This window comes from Macaca thibetana, chromosome 1 (assembly GCF_024542745.1).
Source record: "Macaca thibetana thibetana isolate TM-01 chromosome 1, ASM2454274v1, whole genome shotgun sequence".
In the NCBI taxonomy this organism is placed as follows: Eukaryota; Metazoa; Chordata; class Mammalia; order Primates; family Cercopithecidae; genus Macaca; species Macaca thibetana.
The window spans coordinates 193,146,497-193,166,038 of NC_065578.1; the positions used below are offsets into that span (position 1 = coordinate 193,146,497).

General features: G+C 36.5%; 1 protein-coding gene across 5 annotated transcripts in view; it reads left to right on the forward strand.

Annotated features, from left to right (window-relative positions):
• The window catches only part of KIFAP3 (kinesin associated protein 3), a 158,730-nt gene that overhangs the window by 30,219 nt on the left and 108,969 nt on the right, over positions 1 to 19,542 (forward strand). For 4 of the 5 annotated variants that reach the window (XM_050783882.1, XM_050783907.1, XM_050783900.1 and 1 more), the window contains exons 3-7: positions 5,000 to 5,154; positions 12,548 to 12,603; positions 13,404 to 13,545; positions 16,365 to 16,464; positions 17,409 to 17,533. In XM_050783882.1, coding sequence (XP_050639839.1) covers positions 5,000 to 5,154; positions 12,548 to 12,603; positions 13,404 to 13,545; positions 16,365 to 16,464; positions 17,409 to 17,533 — 578 coding nt within the window. Of the gene's footprint in view, positions 1 to 4,999; positions 5,155 to 5,196; positions 10,167 to 12,547; positions 12,604 to 13,403; positions 13,546 to 16,364; positions 16,465 to 17,408; positions 17,534 to 19,542 lie in introns of those variants that run through there. The other variant, XM_050783913.1, reaches the window with a different exon arrangement.

Sequence of the window (19,542 nt, forward strand, 5' to 3'; positions counted from 1 at the left end):
TTGACTTTGTTTGCTCTTGCTTCTCTAGTTCTTTTAATTTTGATGTTAGGGTGTCAATTTCAGATCTTTCCACCTTTCTGATGTGGGCATTTAGTGCTATAAATTTCCCTCTACACGCTCCTTAAGCTGTGTCCCAGAGATTCTGGTACGTTGTCTCTTTGTTCTCATTGGTTTCAAAGAACTTCTTTACTTCTGCCTTAATTTCGTTATTTACCCAGGAGTCACTCGGGACCAGGTTGTTCAGTTTCCATGTAGTTATGCGGTTTTGAGTGAGTTTCTTAATCCTTAGTTCTAATTTGATTGCTCTGTGGCCTGTGATTTCCGTTCTTTTGCATTTGCTGAGGATTATTTTACTTCCAATTATGTGGTCAATTTTAGAATAAGTGCCATGGGGCACTTAGAGAAATGTATATTCTGTTTATTTGGGGTGGAGAGTTCTGTAGATGTCAATTAGGTCCACTTGGTCCAGAGCTGAGTTCAAGTCCTGAATATCCTTGTTAATTTTCTGTCTTGTTGATCTGTCTATTATTGACAGTGGGGTATTAAAGTCTCCCACTATTATCGTGTGGGAGTCTAAGTCTCTTTGTACGTCTCTAAGAACTTGTTTTGTGAATCTGGGTGGTCCTGTATTGGGTGCATATATATTTAGGAGAGTTAGGTCTTTTTGTTGCATTGAACCCTTTACCATATGTAATGCCCTTCTTTGTCTTTTTTGATCTTTGTTGGTTTAAAGTCTGTTTTATCAGAGACTAGAATTGCAATCCCTGCTTCCCCCCCCCCCCCCCCATTTGCTTGGTAAATAGTCCTCCATTCCTTTATTTTGAGCCTAAGTTTGTCTTTGCATGTGAAATGGGTCTCCTCAATACAGCACACCAATGGGTCTTGACTCTATCCAATTTGCCAGTCTGTGTCTTTCAATGGAGGCATTTAGCCCTTTCACATTTAAGGTTAACATTGTTGTGTGTGAATTTGATCCTGTCATCATACTGGTAGCTGACTATTTTGCACATTAGTTGATGTAGTTTCTTCACAATGTCATTGGTCTTTATATTTTGGTGTGTTTTTGCATTTGGCTGGTACCGGTTTTTCCTTTCTATATTTTAGTGCTTCCTTCAGGAGCTCTTGTAAAGCAGGCCTGGTGGTGACAGAATCCCTCAGCATTTGCTTGTCTGGAAAGATTTTTATTTCTCCTTTGCTTATGAAGCTTAGTTTGGCTGGATATGAAATTCTGTGTTGAAAATTATCTTCCCTAAGAATGTTAAATATTGACCCCTACTCTCTTCTGGCTGGTAGAGTTTCTGCAGAGAGATCTGCTGTTAGTCTAATGGGCTTCCCTTTGTAGGTGACCTGACCTTTCTCTCTGGCTGCCCTTAACATTTTTTTCCTTTGTTTCAACCTTGGAGAATCTGATGATTATGTGTCTTGGGACTGATCTTCTCGAGGAGTATCTTAGTGGTGTTCTCTGTATTTCCTGAATTTGAATGTTGGCCTGTCTTGCTAGGCTGGGGAGGCTCTCCTGGATAATACCCTGAAGTGTGTTTTCCAACTTGGTTCCATTCTCCCTGTAACTTTCAGTTACACCAATCAATCGTAGGTTTGGCCTTTTCACATAGTCCCATATTTCTTGGAGGCTTTGTTTGTTCCTTTTCATTCTTTTTTCTCTAATCTTGTCTTTGTGCCTTGTTTCAGCAAGGTGATCTTCAGTCTCTGATACTCTTTCTTCTGCTTGATTGATTTGGCTATTGATACTTGTGTATGCTTCACGAAGTTTTCATGCTGTGTTTTTCAGCTCCATCAAGTAATTTATGTTTCATCTAAACTGGTTATGCTAGTTAGCATTTCCTGTAACCTTTTATCAAGGTTCTTAGCTTCCTTGCATTAGGTTAGAACATGCTACTTTAGCTAAGAGGAGTTTGTTATTACCCACCTTCTGATGCCTGCTTCTGTCATTTCATCAATCTCATTCTCCATCCAGTTTTGTGCCCTTGCTGGAGAGGACTTGCGATCATTTGGAGAAGAGGCATTCTGGTTTTTGGAATTTTCAGCGTTTTTGTGCTGGTTTCTCCTCATCTTCGTGGATTTATCCTTTTTGATCTTTGGGGCTGATGACCCTTGGATGGGGTTTTTGTTGGGGGGTATTTTTTGTTGATATTGTTGTTGTTGCTCTCTGTTTGTTAATCTTCCAACAGCCAGGTCCGTCTTCTGCAGGTCTGCTGAAGTTTGCTGGAATTCCACTCTAGACCCCATTCGCCTGGAGGCTGCAGAACAGCAAATATTGCTGCCTGCTCCTTCCCCTGGAAGCTTTGTCTGATGCCAGCCAGAGATCTCCTATATGAGATGTCTGTCAACCCCTGTTGGGAGGTCTCTCCCAGTCAGGAGGCACAGGGGTCAGGGACCCACCTGAGGAGGTAGTCTGTCCCTTAGCAGAGCTAGTGTGCTGTGCTGGGAGAATTCCCTCTGTCAGGATCAGCTGCTCTCATCAGAGCCAGCAGGCAGGAAAGATTAAGTCCGCTGAAGCTGTGCCCACAGCCACCCCTCCTGCCAGGTTCTCTGTCCCAGAGAGATGAGTTTTATCTGTAAGCCCCTAAGGCTGCCGCATTTCCTTTATAGGTGCCCTGTCCAGTGAGGAGGCATCTAAAGAAGCACTTTGCCACACTGTGGTGAATTCTACCCAGTCTAAACCTCCCAGTCTCCTTAGCACTGTCCAGGGAAAACTGCCTACTACAGCCTCACTGATGGCAGGCCCCCCTCCCCTCACCAAGCTTGATCATCCCAGGTCAACTCCAGACTGCTGTGCTGGCAGTGAGAATTTCAAGCCAGTGGTTCATAGCTTGCTGGGCTCCATAAGAGTAGGACTCCCTGAGTGAGACCACTTGACTCCTTGGCTTCAGCCCCGTTTCCAGAGGAGTGAACAGTTCTGTCTTGCTGGGGTTCCAGGCACCACTGGGGTATGAAAAAAACTCCTGCAGCTAGCTCAGTGCCTACCCAAACAGCCGCCTGGTTTTGGGCTTGAAATCCAGGGCCCAGGTGGTATTGGCTCACAAAGGATCTCCTGATCTGTGGACTGTAAAAACTGTGGGAAAAGCATAGCACCCGGGCCGGGTAGCACAGTCCCTCACACCTTCCCTTGGCTGAGGGAGGGATGTCCCCCAGCTCTTTGCACTTCCTGGGTGAAGTGATGTCCTCCCACCCCGCTTCTGCTCACTCTCCATGGGTTGTACCCACTGCCTAACCAGTCCCAATGTGTTGAACTGGATACCTCAGTTGGAAATGTAGAAATCACCCACCTTTTGCGTTGATCTCACTTGGAGCTGCACACTGGGGCTGTTTCTATTCAGCCATCTTGGACCCTCCTCATGCCCCTAGATATCTACCCAAATGAGTTGAAAACATGTTCACACAAAAAGCTGCACTTGAATGTTTATAGCAGTTTTACTCATAATTGCAAGCAATTGGAAGCAAACTAGAGGTTTTTAGAGTTTTTCTCTGTATTGACCTTTCTTTCTCTCTATGCCTTCTGATATGCAGCTAAGACTATATAAAAATATAATAAAATTAAAGGACTTTCAAGGTAGAAACCAAAAAAAAAAAAACCAAATAAGTTAAAGAAGAAATAAAGGGACAGAATATTGCTAGAGTTCTTCTTGTAAACATTAGAAACCACTCTAACAAATTTAAACAGAAAAGGAATTTATTAAAAGCGATTACATAGCTTATAGAACCCCAGGATAACCAGATTTGGGGTTGAATATATAGCTAGGAATAATATCTAAGTCATTCTGCTGGAATGGTTTCAGGAGAAATCATCTGTGTATGAATAATAAGCTTACAGGACATTGCTCTGAGATCTCCACTCCTGCTCCTTCTAATTCCTTGATGTCTTCCAACAAAAAATTAGCCATCTTTAACACAAAATAATTCTACACAGTGGCTGCTTGCTTATTTTTCTCTTTTTGAAAAGAAGCTTGCATGGGAGCATCTGCTTGACAGTCTTTTGCCACCAGGTTGACTCTTCACTTTGAATCTAATTTTATGTCTTTATACCTCTTCCTGGCAATTGTTTCCAGACTCTTAATAATGGTTTCTTAATGGATTCCCAGTGAATCTCCTGGGCTAACTTTAAAAAGAGGGAGGTGTTGGCTTATTATTGTTAATGCACTAACCTAAGTATAAAATGTATTCATTTGTTCCTCAAAATTCCTCATACAGATCTTAAAGTGGATCTCACTTTTTTATTTTTTTTTTTTGAGACAGAGTCTTCCCCTGTCGCCCAAGCTGGAGTATAATGGTGCGATCTTGGCTCACTGCAACCTCTGCCTCCCAAGTTCAAACAATTCTCCTGCCTCAACCTCCCGAGTAGCTGGGATTACAGGCGCACACCACCACACCCGGCAAATTTTTTGTATCTTTAGTAGAGACGGGTTTTCACCATATTGGCCAGGCTGGTCTCGAACTCCTGACCTTGTGAGCCCCCCGCCTCAGCCTCCCAAAGTGCTGGAATTACAGATGTGAACCACTGTGCCCAGCCGGATTTCACTTTCTTTTGCTTTTACTTTCTATATAATTACCACCGGAGCAACTAAATCTGAACGTATCAATATTGTGTCTTGTCCCTAGCTGAAAAAAAGTTAGCATTTGTGGGTATGGTCAAGAAAATGATTTATTTATGATGGTATGAATTCTTACATTTGATAATGCTAAAGACTTTATATATTTTATATCAGAAATACCATTTTAAAACAGAATCTCCGAATATGCTGTCTTGCCTAGAGAGTTAGAAGAAGATTTTGTGTTCCTTTTGTTATTTTGTTTGTCTAGCTCACAGAAAATCACTGCCTTGTATTTTTCTAAGTCTAATTATATCTAATACTTTATTTTACTAAGAGTCTATGGCCAGATTCTCTATAATAATTTATAACCTATAAATTATTTTAAAGTAGTAGTATTGCAGTTATTACTTTTATAATACGTGAGTTGAAAAATTCTGTCATACCTACAGCATTCGACTTAAGAGTCTCAATGCCAACACAGATATAACTTCCCTGGCAAGGAAGGTGGTTGAAGAATGTAAACTCATTCATCCTTCAAAACTAAATGAGGTGGAACAGCTCTTGTACTATCTGCAGAACCGCCGTGATTCATTGTCAGGAAAAGGTAAGTAGTAGAATTCCTGGCTTCCTAATGCAGATCCAAAGTTGTTTATAGTTTGTCAAACAACTATAAACAAAAGTTTATCAAACTATTGATATTTGATGTTGGGTAGGTTTTTTTCACCAGTGCTATGAATGAGTAAACAACAAAGAATAAACATTAATTGCTTTCATGGTAGGCTTTATATTAGATGCTTCCACATAAAATGGTCTAATTCTTTTTTCATGTTTTGTGTATGTACACATATACTGAAGTAAGAATAAAAAAGGAAATGTCTGTCATATTGATTCTAGAATAATAAAAGGAAAGAATTTGGGGCAGAAAACCTATTTTCACTGCACCAACTAGACTGATACTTTATAAGCTTCTTTTTTATATTTGTTTGTCATTTGGACGGATTATGTAAGTGTTAAAATATATATCATATGCCTTAGACTATCCAACGGATATAACTTTCATGAATTATTTTTCTTTGTTTCCTTTTTTTTTGGCAGCAGCAGCAAGAAAAAAGTTTAATTTGGGGGTCACCAAACTAGGAGATGAGAGAAAACCTCAAATCCATCTCCCTGAGAAGTTTGGGGCTAGAGTTTTTAAGGATTTTGGATTGGGCTGAAGTGTGGAGATTGTTGATTGGTCAAAGAGTGTAAGGTGAAGTAATGGGACAGGATGATGAAGAGACTGTATTCTCATGCTGATTTCTTTCCTCTATGAGGGTCTTCCGAGGTGTCAGCTGTTTCACTGCAACTCAGGGTCTGAAAAACATTTTAAATGATCCTTAAGCAAAATCCTTATGATTCTTAACGTCAGAGATCCTGTCTGTAAGAACAATGGGGATGTAAATGGTCAGTATGTAGTGCTATGTGACTTTAGCAGCAAGGTAATGAGCCAAAGTGTAGCCTAATTAATGCTTAGTTATAACTATATTTCTGTCTGGAACAGAGTTCAAGTCAGAAGAATGGAAGAAAATTTTGAAAATGTTAGTTTGAAGACTTGTAGCCAGGAAAGAATTCAGGTTTAGTTCAAATTGTAGAAAACAATAAAAACCCAAAAATAATAGACAAGGCTAGAATCTAGTAACAGGTATACTATTGTTTCTTTTGAAACAAAATTTTTATCTCTAGTATGCCATTTCTACCAAAGACAAATTATAGTAGGACCAATTTATTTCCAAAATAAGTCTTATTATACTTGGCCTATTTGCATAAAGTATGGCAAGAATATTGATTGGCCATATAGGCTCTTTTAAGTTGACTTTGCAGGAACTTTTCCATAAGGAATCTTAGTTTAGACTTTTTGAAAGCCTCAAGGTTAGCTAAACCAAGGATTTATCCATGCCTGCAGACACCTGTATGAATTGGGTGAACTCATTTCTTGTGGAGGTCCCAAAATAACTTGAGGTTTCTGGATCTGTTGAAAGTAACATTTTTTACTTATCACAGGTGAGGAACCCTAAAAAGAAACTACATAGACAAGGTAGAAGGCTAGTCTTTCCAAGGGGCTTTTATTGGCTCTATAAAGTCAACATCAATTCCTCAAAGCAGTTTAGTCATATCTGAAAATATGCCAATCCAGTCAAAGCCTTGGTAAAGTAACCAGCATCTGCAATTGTGTCCTGCTACAAAAGAAAGCAGATTCTTATTGAACTTATGCAAATAACTATATTGCCATAAAATAATACTTATGAATGAAGTTTCCACATTTGTGAGAACTCAGGTAGAAAGGCAAATTTTGCTCATAAAGATGTACTTTACTTGTCATAAGCTATAAATAGCTCAAAAGAAAAAAAAAGTTTTCTTGACTCGTCTTCAGTCAGAGTAGCCGACTTCCAAACAGGATGTTGTCTGTTCACCTTGGAATTGCCTTTCATAAATCAGGCAGCTCTTTGTCAGTCAGGTAAGAGCTGTTTAACGGGCACCGTAGAATCCTGCAGCTTCTCACACAGTTTCAGAGTCAATCCTGGGGAAAAAGAGGCTCCCTGCTCATGAGTATCTCCTCCTTGAATTTCCCAAGTAGCATGATCATATACAAAGTATCTCCATTTTATTATGGAGCTCTTCTGGGCACTGCTGTCCCCAGTTAGACTGTTTCTGACATTGCCCCAAATAGCATGGGTATTTCAGATGTCATGATCATTGTATGTCCTTCCATCATAGGATGTCTTCAGTTAATGTCCTGTAACAAGGCAGTAAATGCCTCTTAAGTGGAAATTCTCTAGTCCAGAGTCACAGCACTCATCACTGGGATGTGCTCACAGACTTTTGCTATAAGCCTCAGTAAACATTCCACAAAAGGCTATCAAGTGGATAATTTGTTCCTACCAGCACTCCAGCTTCTATTCTATATTCTGTGGGCTCGGGCAATCTTATTGGTTCCCATTGTAGTATGTCCAGTTAATTATAGCTTGAAGGGCAGATTTGCATGCCTTCAGTTTTATAGTACTAGGTAGAGAAAACATCCCCTAGTCAGATACAATATCCATTTTCATAAGACATTTAGGTAAATAATATACAATTACTTACAAAAAGCCTATATAAACATTTCAACTTTGATAATCCTATCCACCCTTAATTTTATGTTCTGGTCCTGGCAATTTCTCTTCACTCCCAGACCATTTTACCCTCTCCTGTGAAAAGAGATTTGGGTTCCCAGCAGAGGGTTTAGCTAAGGGACCAAGGCTTTTTAGTCAATCTTTATGTTGATTAGTCACCTCAACATCACCCTAGGCAATTGTTGGTCAGTTTTCTCATACTGATCTTTGTCTTCTGATTTTCAAAAAAATGTCTCCAACTGGGGTAAGTACAGAAAACTGATTTGGTACCCTTTAATATTGGGGGAACCAGCAATCAAGGCCTTTGTTTGAACGCCATCAATTTCCATTTTATTCATTCAATTTCTTAATAACTGTCTAAAGATTTTCCTTCTGCTGGGATGAGTCCCCTGACTCTCCCCTTTTCTTTTCCTCTTAGTTTTACTCCTATCAATGTTTTCTTCATTCATCATATTTCTTAATAACTGTTTAAAACTTCCCATCTTCCTGGGATGCATCCTTTGACCCTCCCCTCTACCCTTCACCATTCCCTTGTTAACGAACCTCATATTTTCTGTTAGCATCTGTAAGACCCATGAGAAGAAGCTGACCATGACCTGGGTAATGGGCATATTCAAGGGGTGAATATCCCTGTCATCATAATGCCAGTCCCATATGGCTTGCATACAAACCACATTAGCTGCTTCATCTGGGGTACTCCACTTGGCAGTTACAGGTAGAGTCGGACAGTCCCCTTTCTTAGGGTAAAGAGACCTTACAGTGGCTTTTATCCAATTCATTAGGCTAACTCTTTCCTCACTAATCATGTCCTGTTTGTCTGGTTCATGTATAATCATTTGCAATTGTTTAATTGTGAGCAGTGGGTACCATACCAACCCAAACACGTTCTTTCACTCTGCAGCATTTAAAACCAAAGACACTGCTCCCAAATTAGTTACTCTCATAAGCCATTTCAGTATAGTTTCCTCAGGGAGCTGATGATATTAATCTATAAAATAAAAAGGTGGAGGATAAGGAACCTTTGATTCCTGTGTGACCATGTGGTCATCCATGGCATGGAACTGCAGCTGGGCTGTGCCCAATTACTAAAGGTAAAAGTTACAGTGAATTTGGAGATGGATACAACTTCTGGGGACTTGGTTCACTGGATGCATAAGGAAATGCAAACTAATATGAAAAAAACAATATTCAATTCCTTGCTTGTTGTCATCTATAATGGCTAAAATGACAGTAAAACGGATTGCTGGTTGGGCCTTAAGGCTAGAGAAGGCTTAGATGTGGGTCTGTGTGAGCTCAGGTCACTAGCCTCGAAGCTACCCGCAAAAGCAGAAAATTATGTCAGGGCAATAGAAAATGCCTCTGTGACCTGTGTTCTCCAAGAAGGTAGCCAATGTGGAGGAAGAGCAAAATGAAGTAATTATTGAAACCAGAGTATATAGTGTAAAGGAATTGTTCTATTTTATAGAGCTCCCACTCAGTCACAGGTCAAGTTTTCAAGGACATAAAACAAGATGAGAGGAGCCCTCAGTTAGTACCTTTTCTTTATGAAGAGCACAGAAAGACAAAGAAAAGATTATTTCTGGAAAGAAAGGGAACAATATGAATATTAATAAACCAAAAAGTACACCAGAGTCAGTATTTCCCAAGACTAGTCATACACATCTTTTTCTCCTATTAATCAAAACCTTGCAGGAAACTGATTTTTTTACCTTTTGCTCAGCCGGATTCTACACAGAGAGATCAGGAACCTGACTGGTAAACGATTCTTACTACCCTGTTGCCCCCTTGTTGGGTTCCTGGATTCTCTTAAACTGTGGCTTCCAAAAGAGCAGAGCTTTGATCACCCTGCTTGCTGATTATGAAAGAAAACCATTTTCTTTGTTTTCATGGGTTCATAGGTGAAAGCTGCCCAGTTTTGCAAGATAGAATCCAAGGGGCTGCTTGAGGTAGGAGGGATCAAGTTAGCATTTCCTGTATCGACCGAGAGAAAATTACAATACACACATAACAAAGACAAACACCAGTTACTTGGCTCAGTATCCAAGTTTTAACCTAGCAAAACAGATAAAACAAACCCCCCTTTCCACTTGTTAGGCCCACTGAACTTCTGCTAATGTTTCCTTCTGGGTTCCCCACACACAAACAGGACAAGATAAGAACAGACATGAGACCCCGGTAAGTCAGAACTCTAAAATCAGGTTTCATAACTGAAACCAAATCATCCAGGAGTACTCCCCCCAAACATTGCCCTTTATTCTCCTTCCAATTGGGAAAATCCCCCTTAAACAGGGCCCTTTTTACAGATTAGGAAGTGTCAACAGGACCTCTGAAGAGGCAACAGGACCTTTAAGGAGGCCAACAGATCAGGAGAAGGCAAAAGGGATGTCGATTGCGCTTGGGAATACTTACCGGAGAAGTCTTTCAGATTCAGAAACTGTTTCTCTACTCCAAGCAAGCTTATGTGAAGGTCGGCAATGCCTTGCTGGCAAGGGAGGCAGCAGAGACAGCCCCTGGCTTAAAGAAGCCAGGCAGCTACTTGGATTCATCTCTGGGCCTCTGAAATGTCAAGAGGTTACCGAGCCACAGGCAGATGCCCACGATGGGTATCCCTTTATGAGTTCACCACTAAATTGTAACCACACTTGGCTAATTTTTTACATTTTTTGTAGAGATGGGAGTCTCACTGTGTTGCCTAGGCTAGTCTCAAACTCCTGGGTTCAAGCGATCCTCCTGCCTCGGCTTCCCAAAGTGCTGGGATTACAGGCATGAGGCACTGTGCCCAGCTGGTGCTCTTAAAATAATATATCAGTGCTGTAGTTTTGATTGGACTAAGTAGGAAAAAAAAAGAAAATTTTGTTTGGAATTTTTTCAAATTAGTCTCTCTTCATACACAGCAAATAAAATGCCTTGTACTTAATATATACTTTTATTAGCTGTGAATACAGTGTCTAACATAGATGGTCAACATATATTTGTTGAACGAATTAAATGGTTGTAAATTTATTTAAAAGCAAAAAGGGCCGGGTATGGTAGCTAACACCTGTAATCTCAGCACTTGGGGAGGCCGAGGCGAGCAGATCACGAGGTCAAGAGATCAAGACCATCCTGGCCAACATGGTGAAACCCCATCTCTAGTAAAAATGCAAAAATAGTTGGTTGTGGTGGTGCATGCTTGTGACCCCAGCTACTCAGGAGGCTGAGGCAGGAGAATCGCTTGAACCCAGGAGGCAGAGGTTGCAGTGAGTCAAGACCGTGCCACTGCACTCCATCCTGACAACAGACCAAGACTCCGTCTCAAAAAAAAAAAAAGCAAAAATAGACATTTTGAACGTGATTGCTTCTAATCACATACCTGGCATTGTTAAGTACTATGTAGATAAGGAAAATATTATCAAGGAAAATTTGTATTAAGTATTTTGTTAATAGAATATTCTTGTTAAGATGTCTGTAAATGATGAGAGATCACATAGTCCAGTAAATCCAAGGAGAAAAGCAAATCTGGTAGTCTTTTAAGATCTGTGTCTACTTATTGTAGGTTGTACAGTATAGTTAAAGTTGATCTTTCCTAGTGCCAAATTAATATAATTCTGAAGGCATTTAGAATAAAGTATCTTTGAACCAGTAAAAACTCTTTCACTGTGTTTTCAGGGCAAATCAGTGGTTTTACCTTGCTCCCCAGAAATTAGAGGAATATGAAAAAATGTTCATGTCATCATACATGGATAAAATAATTCAAATCAATATTTTCTCTATCTGGGTAGAGTATTATTAATAATTGAAGACATAGGAAATGCTTTAGGAAGTGTATATTAAATATATGCTTTTTTTTACACTACTGGTTTTCTTTGTTAAAATTCTTTTACTTGGCAAGCAGTATTCCAAAGCCAGAAATCTTATCTTAAAAGCAATTGAAACAATAATACTTACTTGGTTGTGTAATTCATTACATTCAGTGATTTTTTTTTTGCATAATTAAAACCACTGTCTTAGTAAATTATCTGTCTGAAGCAGAATTAAGTTGTTGAGAATGTATGATCTTATATAGAATGAGTGCTGTCCTCTGAAAATAATGACTAATTCTATCATATATTTATTTGCTAATTATGGAATCAAAAATTTTGATAACATTCTAACTTACTTTAATGTACATACATTACTTAGACTTATAATCCAGATCAATAAAGTATTTGATAGTTTTTTTGTTAAAAAATGAAATTATGCCATTAATTAGATAATTCAATATAAATGAATGGCTCAAACTTGTGTTCAGCACCTTTGGATAACTCTTTATTTGGGAATAAGTGGGGATTTAATTAATATAAGTAATAAATGTTTGCCTTTTAATTTATGATATTAATTTTACTTGTTAAAAAAGAACCAGTTAACAACTATTCTATATCTTAGGTTTTAAATTTACCAATTTTTATTTCTTTCTGCTTTGTTAATTTTCATTTTAGTTTTTATATTACTCAAGTCATACTTTTTTCTTTGCCTTATTGATTTTCCTATTCCTACCTTAAATTTGAATTAGGAAGGGAAAGAGAGAATACTTAGAGCAGACTATTTTGCTGCTTGTTGGCAAGTCTGACTGTATACCTTACATACCCAAAAAGTTAACCAAGGAGGAAGTTGGTGATATAGATTTTATTAATTTATACTCTCCTTGATATCCTCATTTGATCAAATTGATTATATATGAGCATTTTTATACATTGAAAAAGATTATTTCATAAACTGGTTTTAATATCCCCAGTTTAGCTAGAATTAAACTCAGCTGCTGAAAATAAAAATTACCTAGAAACCCTAAAAACCTAATTCTCCTTATTTAAAAAAAAAATCTTGTTACAGAGAAAAAAGAAAAATCAAGCAAGCCTAAAGATCCACCTCCTTTTGAAGGAATGGAGGTAAGACTGCATGCGTTCTGATCTCATAGAGGACTGAATTATAAGATATTGCCTTTTTCCATCAATAATACACACAATCACATTAAGCATGTGGTATTTTTTAAAAATGACTGAACTCAGGTACCTGAGAAAGGTAGAAAACCATTATTTAATTGAAAAAGACAAAAAGTATTGGTTCTGCTTTTTTTTTGCGTGATCTCGGCTCACCACAACCTCTGCTTCCCGGGTTCAAGCGATTTTCCTGCCTCAGCCTCCTGAGTAGCTGGGATTACAGGTGCGTGCCACCACGCCCAGCTAATTTTTGTATTTTTAGTAGAGACGGGGCTTCACCATGTTGGTCAGGCTGGTCTCGAACTCCTGACCTTGTGATCTGCCCGCCTCGGCCTCCCAAAGTGCTGGGATTGTAGCTGTGAGCCGCTGTACCTGTGGCTGGTTGTGCTTTCTAAACAATTAATTTTGGTAAATGATGGGCAAAAATGTTTACATATTCTTATTGTAATATGTTTTGAAATATTGTTTAATCTACTATAGTAGATACAAATATTTTTTATTACATTTAAGATACTTTATATTGATAAACAATTTTTAAAGTTAATATACATCTCATTTTATCATGGGGTTTTGTATTAGAGTCCTAGGTCTAAAGATCTAAAATTTCCCTATCCAAAAAGATGGTTACTGTGAGTTCTTTGGAAATTTCTGTATTGTTATATCTGTATTGATCACAAAATATTATTTCTTTGACAGTGGATCTGTTGAGCATTGTTGATGAGTACTTTCTGCTTCTTCCTTTGTTTCAGATTGATGAAGTTGCTAACATTAATGACATGGATGAATATATTGAGTTATTATATGAAGATATTCCTGACAAGGTTCGGGGTTCTGCTTTGATCCTGCAGCTTGCTCGAAATCCTGATAACTTGGAAGAACTACTATTAAATGGTGATTACCATAAAACATGTTTAATCATAATAGATGAATAAGTTACAATTATTTATACAAAACTTAAGACTGCATATATTTTCCAGCTCTTTATTTCTTTCTACTCAGATTTCTTAAATTGAGAGCATAGCATTTAAATATTCTCCGGAGAATTCACAAACCGTTTAATGTAAACAAGGAAAATTAAGCATTAATGGTACTATGCCTTTTCTTTCTTCTACTCTGGGAAACTCTTTTATTGTTTCAATTAGAATATAAGATCAAACTACAGACATTTGCATAAATATATATATCATGTTTTATTAAAGTTCCAGTATTAGTTTTTTCTCAGTAGCACAGGGAAAGCTATTAATCTTTGCAGTTTCATTGAGATTGAATTTCACATCAAGTATTTGCTTTCCTTTCACTGGAAGTACTTGATAGTAACAAGAAAAGGAGATAGAATGTTTTTAACACCCTTTTCTCAGTAATACCACTATAGAATCATTTTTGTTTTGTTTTGTTTTGTTTTGTTTTGTTTTGTTTTTGTTTTTGAGACAAGGTCTCCCTCTGTTGCCCAGGCTGGAGTGCGGTGGCACGATCTCTGCTCACTGCGACCTTCGGCTCACTGCAACCTCCGCCTCCCGGGTTCATGTGATTCTCCCGTCTCAGCCTTCTGAGTAGCTGGGATTACAGGCATGTGCCACCATGCCCGGCTAATTTTGTGTGTGTGTGTGTGTGTGTGTGTGTGTGTGTGTGTGTGTGTGTGTGTGTGTGTGTGTGTTTAGTAGAGACAGGGTTTCACCATATTGGTCAGGCTGATCTGAAACTCCCGACCTCAGGTGATCTACCCGCCTCTGCTTTCCAAAGTGCTGGGATTACAGGCATGAGCCACCGCACGCCCTGCCTATAGAATCATTTTAAATCCATAGTTTTCTGATTATACATTTATCAAAAACAAAATAGGAAAGATGTGTTTATTATCTGGTTTGCATTACATGAGAGAGAATGCCTTTCTGGTTGTTGCCAAATACCTGGATAAAATAATTCAAATCAATAGTTTTCTCAATCAGTATTTTCAAATAAGTATTTCAAATGCCTTTTCTGCTATATGCTTGCCATTCTTTTATGAAATAGATAATTCTTGAAAACTTATTCTGTGGCAGGTACTGTTCCATATTTTCATGGAATTGTTTTAGTGTTCCCTCTCCTTCTGTTCCATTGGTTTATTTGATTATTTACGTACCGATACCACACTATTGTTGTGTTGTTTTTTATTTTGACTTGAACTTTAGAATATGTGGGAAAAAATGTTCCAAATTGCTTTCTTTCCCCAAGAATTGGCTTTACTGGTCTTGCACATTTGTCTTATATACTTTGAGATTACTTCATCATATTCTGTGAAAAGTCATAATGGGATTTTGATTATGATTGCATTCAATGTAGAAATTAATTTGGGATTGTCTTTTAACCTCTTGTAAACTATATTTTCTTTTAGCTGTTTCTTGGTAAACTGTGTACAACTCCTGTAACTGTATTTTTATTGAGATGTTTCTCTATTCTGTTTTAAAGGAGAAAAATGAAATAAAATTTTGCAAATAGGTCACTAAACCTATACCTAAATTTATGACATTATAGAACAGTTCTGTATAGGCTAGTATTTTAAGAAATACTATTTTCTCTGGATTATAATGGTCAAATACCTTTGGGAATTACTAGATTGAACAAAGCTATACCGGATTCTTTATTAAATAGGACTTTTGGGAGGCTTTGCATGTTAATATGCATTGCCAACCTATTTACATGACTCCAAAATAATTTTTTTCAAAGCATATACTATTCCAGTTCTCTGCATTGTGAATATGAATAATACTGTGAAATGCTATCATAGGATGATTTTTAATTTGCTAAAAAATTTGTCACTATGTGGATTCATAACTAATACAATTAATTTTTGTTCATAGTCCAAATAGCCAGAAAGCTCAAATATGGAACATTTTCATTACCATAATAAATACTTATAATGCAGTCCATAAAGTACTATTGTAAATCTTGAGTATCTATTAAAAACAGTGGAATTATGATTTTTATATTTTAACATACAGATATTTTGTTTTAATTATTTTAAGAATTAGTATGCCATGTACCAACCCAATTTGAAACTATGTCATTAATTTATAATTTTCATTTCCTGAAGAGAAAATTTTAGCAGAAATGCTTATTAACCTACCTGAAAGTTAATTTTGTGAAAGCTTTTTGTTTTATTTGCGGCTATTAGCATAAATTCAGTGTGATACTGAAATATTAAATTTATTTTTCTGTGTATAGATTTTATTTGGTTTTTAATTTACTTTAATGGAACTAGTGTTAGTCTACTAAACTGCTCATTTTTTTCTAGACTTATTCAAGTTTTTTTTCATATTATCAAATACATTAAATCAGATGTTAAAAAGAAAAAAATCAGTACTGCAGTAGTAAGAGTATAGTTCTTAATCTTACAAATTAAGATTGCAGTTCTTAATTTAAGATTATTAAATTAAAAAATGAAAGGCTTTTTAATTATTTTATTGTTACCATAATATATATTATGTCACTTTATCTAAATCATATTTGATTACTTCTGTGTACAGTATATACTTGAAGTAGCATATTACGTATCTTTAAGTAAAGTTACATTTTAGTTTTAAAAGTAGCTGTCCGTATTGGAAAGAAGCATACTACTTTTTGTCCCAGTTCTATCTTAGCTTTGTTATTTATTAATAACTAGACATTTAAAACCAATCACCCTTTATACCAGAGCAAGGAGAATGATCATTTCGGTACTTCTCCTTTTTCTTTAGAAACTGCCCTTGGTGCATTAGCAAGGGTCCTGAGAGAAGACTGGAAGCAAAGTGTTGAGTTAGCTACAAACATAATTTACATCTTTTTTTGCTTTTCCAGGTGAGTATAAAAATTATTAAATCAAATGACTACTGTATCTCTATTGCTGTTTGTGTCATTGATTCAATATGTAGATCACTCGTTCTCTCAGTTTCTCTGTGTGTCTGCCTATGCTGTACCGCTAAATTCTTATTCCTGTTTCCCATTTTCTGTCTTGCTATCTGTTATTCTATCTTTCATTTAGTCTATACTCACTCATGCCTCAGTTTCCTTATGAGTAAAATTTGGATAGTAATAGTCGCACCCTCTTTGGATAGTTTTTCGAATTAAATGAATTAAAAATTAAAATGCTTAGAATAAGGCCTGACCCACAGTAAGTGCTCAGTAAATGTTATTGTTATATATATGCATGTATGTGCAAATACATACCTATTATGTATTCATATTTATTTATACACATATATCCTTAAGAAAGATGTTTATTAAAATGTTACGAAAAGTTCTAGCCAATTCCTAGAGAATTGCTGCTTCTGTTCTAAAAATGTGCTAGTATTAGCAAATAATTGTTTATTGAATAAATACTTGGATGAATGAATTGTCCAGAAAACATATGTAAAACCTAATTACTAGTACTTTACTAATTGATGTCAGTTTTACACAATAAATAAAATGTATGTCTAGTATTGATACATTATTAGTTTTGTTAGACAATAATCGAAAAATCTATTGTGAATATCTGACTAGTTAATATGGTGGTTAGTTACAAAAAATGTCTACTTTCTAACTTCTTAAAAATAACTGTATTTTAGGTAAGGGTAGTGTGATATATTTAAAATAATTTTATAATCTCAAGTCTTCCTAGTAGTGTATTGTTGATTTATCTTTTAAAATATGTATATCAAATTTATTTTCTACATGGTTTGTACCATTGATCACCAAAAACAAATTTCCTGTACCCATAAAATGTATTCTTTTAAATATATATTAAAATGTCTTCTTTAAAGCTTTTCTCAGTTTCATGGACTTATTACTCATTATAAAATTGGAGCTCTGTGTATGAATATTATTGATCATGAGTTAAAAAGACATGAGCTTTGGCAAGAAGAACTTTCAAAGAAGAAGAAAGCTGATATCCTTTTAGGGTGGCATTTGAACCCTCTTTTGCCTTTTGCTATAAGCTTTGGATGGGTGGGATGGTTTTGTTCTTTTCTTTTTTCTTTTTTAAAATTGTTAATTGCATTACTTGGAAACAATGCAGGAGTGTGTTATTGAAGGTTAAGAAGTAGATTGAAACTGTCAAAATGAATACAGTTTGACATTCACTTTTTGTCTTTTAACAACCTTTATTAGTTAATGAGGTAGAAGGAGCAGGTAGTAGTTGTGTTGGGTAACTTAGTAGGTGAACTTCTAAAGGATTACGTAATTACATCCACTATGATCCTTTGGTTAGTTGAAGCCTAGTTCACCGCTACAATATACTTCTATGTGAGTACTAAGGTGACTTTGATTAGAATGGGTGTAAATTTGGTGATGAACCTAAAGGTTCTATTTTTCTAGGAAAGTGCAAAAATACTGTTGTTAATAAATAAAAATTTGAAAGGCCTATAGAATGATAGAACCTGTGAAAGAAAACTTAGGTATCTGTTTTAACCTATCTTGCAAATATAAAAATCTTTTCTGCAACTTCCCTGGCAAATGGCATTACATCGGCTCTTCTTTAACAATGTCAATGCTTATCTATTTCACCCATTCTGTGGTTTAGCATTCTGTTTATTATAATAGTCTTTTGCTTAGTGCACTGAAGTCCATTTCCCAATAACTTCTATCCATTGGTTCTAGTATTGCATACCAAAGCAATATGGAATAAGGATATTCTCTTCAACATCATAATTCTTCTCATATTTGAAGATATTTATCATATTTTAGCCTCTACAACTTAATGCTTCTGGATCGGAGGCCCCTGGTTTATTCATATCTGTTCAAACATGATGTGTTTTGTAGATCAACTAGGCATGCTGGTAACTTTCCTTTGAATCACGTGTTTATTGTGTCTTTTAAAAAGTGAAAACTTTATTCCTGTTGTGCAGTGTATCATACATTTTTAACTCTGCTTTGTGCAAAAGTGGACCTTACTTTTATATTAATTTTGGCCTCCGGAAACCCTGAGGCTTCAATTTAATCTGTGTTGTAATAGGTTAACTCAGGTTATTGTGTACAAAATCTCTCAGACTTTTATTATTGTCACATGGAATTCCAAGATGCTATAAAATCCACACCACACACAAGCTTTGACTTTTCTTAATTAGAATCTTTTCAGGTTTATAAATTTCCTATGCATACCATAAACTTCTGGCATCTAGATTGACAGTGACTCAACTACATCGACAACCCAAGAATCCTAGAGACTACATCAGTTCTGGAGTCCCAAGACTCCTGAATGCTTCAGTGATACCTAAAATTTATTTAAACTGGAGAAGTATGCAGGGAACCACTAGTGGAACTCTTTAGCAATCATGAATTTGCATTTTGTGATTGTTTGGTGACAAGAACTGATATCTTAGGACATACTGTATTTCTATATCAGACACCATTAATTTTAAGATTCACTATTGTTTAACCGCTAGGAGAGGAACATATGCTTTCAATTAAGCTATGACACATCATGGATTATAAGACACATCCCATTTTGGAGATGTTAAGATGTGAGGAAAATGTGTCTTAGACTCAATAGATTATGGTAATTGAAGGGATATAAAAATTACATCAGAATTCTGGTCATTTCTCCTGACATGTTACTATTTTATTATGTCCTAAATTTCTTTGTACTTTGATACAAGTGGTATTCAACAAGGTTAGCTGCATTGACTCATATTCTGGGGTCATATGCTTGACTCACATGCTGAAATAACTGATTATTTTTGCAAGGTGTCCAGGGGACGATTTGGGACCAAAAGATGTGATTTTTAAAATTTGTTTACCTTTAAGTTTGGGCTAGTTCTTTCTTGGCATCTCTAGTCTGAAAAGGCTGCTACAAAAGCTTTAGATTTAATCTATATCCTTTAAATATTCTGGGCCTCTGTCTGAAGTAAAATCCAGTGTTCTTAGTAACTAAATCATTCTCTGAGGCAGTAGTATTTT